This window comes from Pan paniscus, chromosome 18 (genome assembly GCF_029289425.2).
Source record: "Pan paniscus chromosome 18, NHGRI_mPanPan1-v2.0_pri, whole genome shotgun sequence".
Classification (NCBI taxonomy): Eukaryota; Metazoa; Chordata; class Mammalia; order Primates; family Hominidae; genus Pan; species Pan paniscus.
Genome location: NC_073267.2, coordinates 85365612 through 85375295, shown reverse-complemented (window position 1 = coordinate 85375295; position 9684 = coordinate 85365612). Strand labels below are relative to the sequence as shown.

General features: G+C 42.6%; 1 protein-coding gene across 1 annotated transcript; it reads right to left on the bottom strand.

The window, feature by feature from the left end:
* Window positions 1-68: 68 nt before the first annotated feature.
* Window positions 69-9619, bottom strand: TERF2IP (TERF2 interacting protein). The gene is made up of 3 exons (XM_003829548.6): window positions 8950-9619; window positions 3071-3195; window positions 69-1294 (listed from the first exon to the last, which is right to left on the bottom strand). The coding sequence occupies exons 1-3, from the start codon at window positions 9617-9619 to the stop codon at window positions 890-892; spliced, it is 1200 nt and encodes a 399-aa protein (XP_003829596.2). The 3' UTR covers window positions 69-889.
* Window positions 9620-9684: the final 65 nt, after the last annotated feature.

The window sequence follows — 9684 nt, the reverse complement described above, 5'->3', positions numbered from 1 at the left end:
TTAGTTCCTTTGTGGTTTTTATACCTAAAAAGTTTGGCGTATACAATCAAAACACTTATTGACGAGACTTGAATACAAAGTTATATTTATTTTCAACAATGAAAACAACACAACAAAGTGGAGTCAATCCACTAATTTTTTAAATCTAACACAATGCTTAGCATAAACAAAACTCAATAAATAACACATTAACCAAGTAACATTATTCTTAACACTCTCTAGAGTTGTGTGCGCATTTTAAGGAAAACTGAGGGGTAGGTAAAGAAAGACATCCGGCAGACTTGACTGAGAAGGGCTCCAAAAAAAGAACAGCCAAAGAGCAGGGTACCCAAATACTAAGTTAGCAAAATGAATACAGCATTTTCAAAGCAGTCTAGAAATCAGAGCTCACTGGGGGAAATGACAAGGGTTTGGGGATAATCCATGTTCAAGGCCTCATAATTAAATCTTCTCCTATTTCTAGATTCTTTATTTGGAATCTATCCCAATCTAAAGGAGCTTCTGCCAAAGGACAGGAGATTACTTATGCTGCCTGAAATGGCCTATGCCTCCTAAATTTCCTTTCACTTTGTCACTAATATAGCAAGGGTTCCATTCCAACAACGGATTACTACTATGTAGACCAACTCCTGTCTGATTTAGATCTTCCTTTCATAAACACATTGATACTTGTTCAAGGACAGCTGTAAATACATCCAATTTCTTTTCTTTTTATCCCCCTCTACAACTCTGCTTGGCTACAAAAATCTAGGACTCACAGAGCAACAGCAGCGATGGTCAGAAAATAAGTGCCAGTTCCAATGCAAGAACTCTCTAAAGTTCATTGGTCACAATTTTTTTTAACCACCTCACCTACCATGACTTTTTGCTTTTCTCATCATCTTGCCAATTATTTCTTTCGAAATTCAATCCTCCGAGCTACATTCTGAGCACCAAATTTTTTGACCAATGCCTCTCTGGTATCCTCATCATCTTTTTGCAAATCTATGTCATCTTGTCGGGACCAAATGGGATATCCATCAGCTCTCTGACCAGACGCTAAGAAGGCGGAAGTAGCCTCCAGCTCACCACTATTTTTTAGGAAGGCCTGTGTAACTGTTGATAGATCCAAGTTAAACTTCTCCATTAACTGCCGAATGATCTTAATGGCAGCTCCCACCTCTGGTTGAGAAACTTTTTCTTCTTCTTCTTCTTCCTCCTCATCAGGTTGTGTTTCTGAGTCTTCCTCAGGCGTGGGTGGATCATCATCACACATAGTTATATGTATTTCAAAATCAGGAGGGCTCTCATCCACCTAGACAGAATGATGAGTAAAACCAGCTCCTAATCACCAAGTCTTGAATTCTTACAATATCTGGTCTCTTCCAACTATCACCCCCTTGCCCTCTGCATTCCAATCACACTGGACTTCCTTCAGTTCCTCTTAATATGCTGTGTTCCTTCTTACATCTATTCATGTCAGATGTGTATGTATATGTACACGCGTGTGTGTGTGCACGTGTGTGTGAGGGGTAGGGGGAGTATATGTGTATATGTGTGTATAATTGACTATAGTATTCCAATAGAATATTAGAAGCTACATTGAATATGAAAAATATATGTATATATAAAGAGAGAGACACATATATGTGCACACACGTTCATTAGATTTGTTAAATGTTTGACTTCACTCTCAAGACTGTAAGCTCCTAAGGGCAGGAATTGTATGTTTTGTTCACCACCACATCTCCAATACCCACCAATGCCTATACATAGTAAGTACTCAAAAAGCACTGCTGTATGACTATATTAGGGCTTCCAAGCTATACTGGTTATACAGATTACAAAGCATGCTATATGAGAAGAGGCCTAGGTAGGTCATGTTTGAGAGCTGAGTGTCTGAAGTTTATGAAAAATGAACCAAATATCAAATAATAAAACAGACTACAAAAGGCAACAATCCCTAAATCCTGCCAATTCCTGTGCATCCCTTCACTCACCAATTACGGAAGCTTTAAATTATTTCCCTTGTTTGGACTGAAGCCTAACCATTTTTCTTTGTTAATATGAATTTTCTTTGTTAATTCACAAGACCCTTTATCATGGAAAAATATATACACATAATTTGGACCTTTAAAAAACTTATCATTATTGTATGGCTCCTGTCTTTCTCTGTAGCTATTATTAAATATCAGATTCTAACAGAGTAATAGAAGCTAGACTGAATATGGAAGAGCTAAAACATTTTTAAAAAGCTCAAAGTACACAAAAAGCTAAATTTGCTTGATAAAAAAAATTACTATAAGTAGCTGGGCATGATGGCACATGCCTGTAATCCCAGTTACCCGGGAGGCTGAGGCAGAAGAATCGTTGGAACCTGGGAGGTGGAGGCTACAGTGACCTGAGATGGCACCACTGCACTCCAGCCTGGGTGACAGAGTGAGACTCCACCTCAAAAAAATACAAAAAGCGGTGGCTCACGCCTGTAATCCCAGCACTTTGGGAGGCCAAGGCGGGCGGATCACGAGGTCAGGAGATCGAGGCCATCCTGGCTAACACGGTGAAACCCCGTCTCTACTAAAAATACAAATAATTAGCCAGGCATGGTGGTGGGCGCCTGTAGTCCCAGCTACTCGGGAGGCTGAGGCAGGAGAATGGTGTGAACCCAGGAGGCAGAGCTTGCAGTGAGCCAAGATCGCACCACTGCACTCCAGCCTGGGCAACAGTGCAAGACTCCATCTCAAAAAAATAGAAAAAACAATTACTATAAACTTTTTGAAAAATATATTGACATTAAAGTACTCAAAGTGGGATGCTTTATACTGTTTATACAACTGTCCCTATTCTACCCAATTTTTCTCCCTTTCCCCCTCAACTTGTCCTGCCAAAAACTAAAAGCTTTGTGAAGCAAAAGCTTCAGGGCAACATGTCTGAAGCCCAGATCAGTCCCATTTTCCATTTTCCCTTTCCATCTAGAACTCCTCTCTCACTTTCCTGAGCCCCAGGTAGATGAAAAAGGTGTACAGGATAACCAGTTTCAAAGAAGAATGAAAGTAGGGAAAAAAATAATGAGTAAATCTAGTTAACATACCACAACCTCCTCAAACTCCCGGGTGGCTTCCACAAGCATCTTTTTGACTGCTTCTTCATTCTCCTGGATTTCTTCCTTCACATACTCTTCTTCAGGCAAATCTGGAGTTCTCTTATTCTGTGGTTCTGTTAAAGAGAAGAATAGCACAGATTAGCAGTAGCCTCTTTTACATAAACCAAAAATATATTTGCTGTGTGAGCTCTGGGCCAGGAGTGAGCCTGGACTTTTTTTTTTTTTTTTTTTTTTTTTTTTTTTTACTATCAGAAGACATCTGTTCTTGATTCAGAAGGGTAAAAAAAGCCTAGGACGTGCTCATTCACCCATTTCTATGCTTGCTTCTGAAAAGATGTACTATCCAAACGATGATACATTCTTAAACTCTGACATATAAAAATGCTCAAGTTTAATTCATTTTTTGCTTTGCATTTACAGACTTTGCAAATTAACAAAAATGTGTCATAAATTGGGTTCCTTGGGAAGCAAATTCTGAGATGGAGATGGAAATTTAAAGAATTGGGGAGTGATTTTGGGAAAACCTTTGTGGAAGAGAAGGAAAGCAGGAGTGGGCAGAGAGAGAAGCTGACTTATCAAAGAGTTTCAACAAGACCTCAGCCAAAACCATGGGCAACTCTGGAGCTAGGAAGGCCCTTCAGAATTGACCAAGCTGGGGCCAAGGAGCAGACTTTGTAACTCTGCAAATATCAGTCACCGGATGGTGGCAGCCCTAAGAAGACAGGAGTCTGGGCAAGGCAGCTCTCCTAGCAGCCAAAGGCAGATCTGGGCCATGTACCACAATCCACCAATATACCATCTACAAAAAGGAGGGCCTCCTAAATTTAAACATCCTGTTCCTTCCCTTTACATTTTGTTCTCTGAAGATTTAACTCTGCTCCTTTTCTACTTACTAAAACATACTACAAAGGGGCAGCAAGAGGGAGTTTTTCGTGATGGAATTGTTCTAAATCCCAATGTGGGTGCTGGTTACAAAAATTTACCTATGTTAAAACACATTTAACTGGAAAAGAGTACAGCAGTTCCTCAAAAAATTCAATATAATTTCATGATGACAACCCACAAGGAAAAAGAAAAAATTAAACATAAAATTACCATATGATCCAGCAATTGCATTTCTAGGCATATACCTAAAATAATGGAAAGCAGGGTCTCAAACAGATACTAGTTATACCCATGTTCACAGCAGCATTATTCAAAATAAACAAAAGATGGAAATAAGCCAAATGTCAATTGATACATTAATGGAAAAACAAAATGTAGTATATACATACAATGGAATATTATTCACCTTTAAAAAGGAATCAAATTCTGACACATGCTACAATACGGATGAACTTTGAAAATATTATGTAAAGTGAAATAAGCCAGAAACAAAAGGGCAGATATTACATGATTCTACTTGTATGAGGTATCTAGAAATATTGAATTCATAGAAACAGAAGGCGGAATGGTTGTTTCCAGGGGCTAAGAGGAGGGAGAAATGGGGAATTAGTGTTTAATAGGCATGTTTCTGACCCCTAGAAGCAGAAAATAATAAAAGGCATGGAGTTTCAGTTTTAGAAAATGAGTAAGTTCTAGATACAGATGGTGGTGACAGTTGCCCAACAATGTGAATGCACTTAATAATGCCACTGAACAGAACACTTAAAAAACTATCTGAATTGTAAATTTTACGGTATATACATTTTACCACAATAAAAAATAAAGTTTTTAAAATGCACATAATTTTACACCATAAAAAGTTAATTTTACTGTATGTATTTAATAAAATTCTTAAATAGTAACTAAAAGAGGCTTATCTTTGAGAGATACATGCTAAAATAGATAAAATGATATGATGTCTGGCATTTGCTTCAAAACAGTCCAGGAAGTTGGGATGAAAAGTATAGATTTTAAAAACGCCATGAACTAAAATCAGGTGAAGGTGGGTGATGGGTACATGCAGTATAGTTCATTATACTATTCTGTATTTGTAAATGCTTGGAATTCTCCATAATAAAAAGTAAATTACTGTTCATTCACATAATGAAATACAGTGCAATCAATTAGAAAAGAATGAGGAAAAGCTTTGTGCAGACACACAAACACTTCAAGATAAATAATTAAGTTTAAAAAAAGTAAACCACAGATTAAGTTGATGTCTAGTGTGCTAGTATTACTATGAGCAAGGGGGACATGCAACAGACAAGAGACGGTAATAGAGGCTGCCTCTAGGAAAGGACCCAGGGAAAAGGATATGTAAATAGGGAGACTGCCTTTTCAGTATGTACCCATTTGTACTCTGAGTATATCTATGGGATAAATTCCTAGAACAAAACTGCCATGTTTAAGGGAATATACATTATAAATGTCATCAGATATTGTCAAAATGCCCCCCAAAGAAATTGTATCAATTTCTATTAACAACATAGGAGTATACTTGTTTTCCCATACACTAACTTTGGATATTACCCATTGTATTGACTTTTGCCAATCTTATAGATAAAATATAACATCTCCTTGCTCTGATTTAGTTAAAAAAAATAAATAACTTGGGGAGCTTTTGTTCTATTTTGTATAATGGAAGCTATCTCAATTCATCAAATAAATACAAAACAATTCCAACACACATATTTATTATCTCACAGGTCTCATGGGTCAAAGTATAGCTTATACTGACCCTAGGCTCAGGGTCTGATTTACGTTCTTTCTTCTTCTTTTTTTTTTCCGAGATGGAGTCTGGTTCTGTCACCCAGGCTGGAGTGCAGGGGCTTGATCTCAGCTCATTGCAACTTACACCTCCCCGGTTCAAGCAATTTTCATGCCTCAGCTGCCTGAGTAGCTGCGATTACAGGCGCATGCCACCATGCCTGGATAGTTTTTGTAGTTTTAGTAGAGACGGAGTTTCACCATGTTGGCCAGGCTGGTCTTGAACTCCTGACCTCAAGTGGTCTGCCACCTTGGCCTCCCAAAGTGCTAGGATTACAGGCATGAGCCACCGCACTCGGTCTGATTTACTTTCATTTAATAACAGACTATTTCTTCATTTGTTTATCGGCCACTTATTTATTTCCTTTTCTCGGAACTTCCTGTTCCATTTCCTTTTCTCACTTTTCTATTAGTTTTCTTTTTACTTAATGACTTCTTACTTAATGACAAAGAGCTCTTTAGACATTAAAGAAACTAAGTCTATTGCAGTGTATTGGGAATGTTTTTCCAGCATGCCCTCTGACTTTATTTATCATGAGAAGTTCTTAATTTTCAGGTAATCAAATATATAAAACTTTTTCTTTGTCTTTTTGGCTTCATAACTTATCACCATGCTAATATTTTTACTTTTTTTCTTCTGGCAAATCAGGCAGCATCCTGAACCACAAATGGTTCAGAGCAACTCCCACCATACTGATATATTCATTCATATCTTCTCTTACTCATTTTAGAATTTTTTAATTTTTACATTTAAATATCTGATTATCAAAAGATTACTTAGACGGGTAGGATGAATCCAGCTTAATTTTGTCCCAAGTTCCAAATGGCTTGCCAACAGCCCCAACATCACGGATTTAAAAGCAAGGCCCAGACACAGCATGGTGGCTCACACCTGGAATCCTAGCACTTTTGGGAGGCCAAGTCGGGCAGATCCCTTGAGCCCAGGAGTTCGAGACCAGCCTGGGCAACACGGCCAAATCCTGTCTCTACAAAAAAATACAAAAATTAGCTAGGTATGGTGACGAGTGCCTGTAGTCCCAGCTACTTGGAAAGCTGAGGTGGGAGGATCCACTGAGCCTGGGAAGTCAAGGCTGCAGTGAGCTGTGATCGCACTACCGCACTCCCGCACTCCCGCACTCCAGCCTGTGTGACATTGCAAGACCCCGTCTCAAGATATATAATAAAATTAAAATTAAAATAAAAGCAAGGCCATACATGATGACATACTTCACCCATACACATAGCCCTAACCTCATCTGCTATAATTAATTCTCCCTCCTACTCCATTAACAGCCACTCTGTTCTCTTTGTGGCTCCAAACACACCAGCCATACTCCCACCTAAGGGCGATTGCCCTGGCTTCTTCCTCTGCCTGAACACTCTTCCCCAGATATCCACCTGGGTTGCTCTTTCACTTCCTTCGGTCTCTGCTTAAACAACAGCTTATGAGAATGACCTTCTCTTATCATCCTATAGGAAAAACCTCCTCCCCAACCCTTACACTCTGAATTATTTTTCTCTATAGCCCTTACCACTCCCCAGCTAGCATGTTATAAGCTCCATGACCACAGGGACTTTTATTTATTGTTATATTCCAGCAGGACCACAATGTCTGGCACTCAAATATCTGCTGAATGAATGAAGCTGAAACGTCACTTTTACCAAAACAAAATTCCTACTAAGCATACTGAACAGGAGAAAAAGATTTTACTCCCCAGACTTCAAGTGTTAAATGGAGTAGTCATACAGGCAAAGAAAAGGTGGGAGGATTACGGAGGGGGAGGAGAAGCAGCATGCCTCTTTAAACAAAAGGGTCTATCGGTTTAAGTTATCAATGCCAGATACGTCACAAGTACATCTTAACAGCCTCGCTCTGTATCCTAGACATACTGAACCCCAATTTTCAATTCAATTGCATTAAAAACTCACTTCACCTAAGCAAGACCAGGAAGAGACCTTCCAACTGCCAAGAACCTTCTTAAGTCCATAGGCATTCAGTTACGCCAGAGCATTAAAGTAAGTCTGGTACGCCTTTATACTGAATCTACCTGAACATAACAGCAATCTTTTTTAAAAAGGAGTCTGTGGAATATCTCTTAAAAGAAACACAAGAAGCCAGTTATCCCGTGGGTAGCTGGTGGACAGGAAGGACGAGATAATTTTTTTTTTTTTTTTTTTTTTTGAGATGGAGTCTTGCTCTGTCACCCACGCTGGAGAGCAATGGCGCAGTCTCGGCTCACTGCAACCTCCGCCCCCCGGGTTCAAGCAATTCTCCTGCCTCAGCCTCCTGAGTAGCTGGGACTACAGGAACTCTCCGCCACGGCCGGCTAATTTTTGTATTTTTAGTAGGGGCGGCATTTCGCCATGTTGGTCAGGCTCGTCTCGATCTCCTTACCTCAGGTGATCCGCCCGCCTCGGCCTCCCAAAGTGCTGGGATTACAAGCTTGAGCCGCCGCGCCCGGCCAAGAGAGAATTTTCTATATACTTTTTGTAACTTTTGAATATAGAACCGTGTCAATATTCTAGTCAATGGTAAAGTAAATTAAAACTAGACCAAGAAGCTGGGTGTGATGGCTCACGCCTGTAATCCCAACACTTTGGGACACCGAGGCGGGAGGATCGCTTGAGCCCAAGAGTTCGAGATCTGTCAGGGCAACACAACGAGACCCCCATCTCTACAACAATTTTTTTTTTTTTAATTTAGCGGGACGTGGTGGCGCGGGAGTGTAGTTCCAGCTACTTGGGAGGCTGAAGCCGGAGATTCGCTTGAGCCCAGGAGGTCAAGGATGCAGTAGGTCGTGATCGCGCGGCTGCATCACAGCCTGGGCGACGGAGCGAGCCCCCACTCAAAAATTAAAAAATAAAAACGACGAGAGGCCAGACGTGGTGGCTCACTCCTGTAATCCCAACACTTTGGGTGGCCGAGGCAGGAGGATCGCTTGAGCTCAGGAGTTCAGACCAGCTTAGGTAACACAGACCCATTGCAAAAAAAGAACAATAATAAACAACAAGGGAGCGAGGAGGCAAGAAAATGGTGCAAATTTACCCGGATGTCAACAGGGGGCGGGGCCGAGAGCTGCTACCGAAGATGCCAAGATGGACGCCAGGCAGCCAGGAGAAAGACCCCAACCCCACCCGCGCAGGTATCCGCGAGGCCCCGCGCTCAGCCTCCTCACCCCCGCTATCCGCGGCCTCCGGGTCCTCCTCCGCCTTCCGCTTGAGCTTCTGGGAGGAGGGGCTCACCGGCGCGTCCCCCAGCAGGTACTTATGCTCCTGGCCCCGCAGGTGCTTGAGGTAGCGGTCCTTCAGGGACTGCCACGAGTGCTGCGTGAGCGAGCTCTTCTCCATCGCTTTCCACAAGGCGTTACCGGTGACGGAGCTGGGCGAGCGGGCATTTTCCTTCACGTAGGTAAGGATGGCTACGTCGTCCGCATCCGTGAAGGCGATCCGCCCCGCGAGCCGCTGCGGCTCCGGCTCCGCGGCGCCCTCGGCCAGGGCCCCGGGCTTTGCTTCCGAGCCGGTGTCCGCCGCCGAGGCGGGACCCAGCCGATAGGCCTCCAGCTCCAGCCTCTCGTTGCGCTCCACGCAGTCCAGGATGTACTGCGTGGAGATGAAATCACCCGAGGCCTCGGCCAGCGCCTCCCCGGGCTGGGCCAGCAGCACGGCCCCGGGCTCCTGCACTCGGCACACGGTGCCGCCGCCGTGCAGGATGAGCGTCGACAGCCGACGCTTGGCCGGGCTGGGCCGCACGTAGAAGGACATGGAGCTGCCGTCGTCCCTCACGAACAGAGTCGAGGAATGGGTGGGCCCGTTGGGGTCTTTGCCCAAATCCATCGCCTCCGCCATGTCTGACGCCGAGCACTACTAGAAGAGCTGCCCCCTCGCGAGCGCCTGGCACACAGAGCTCAACT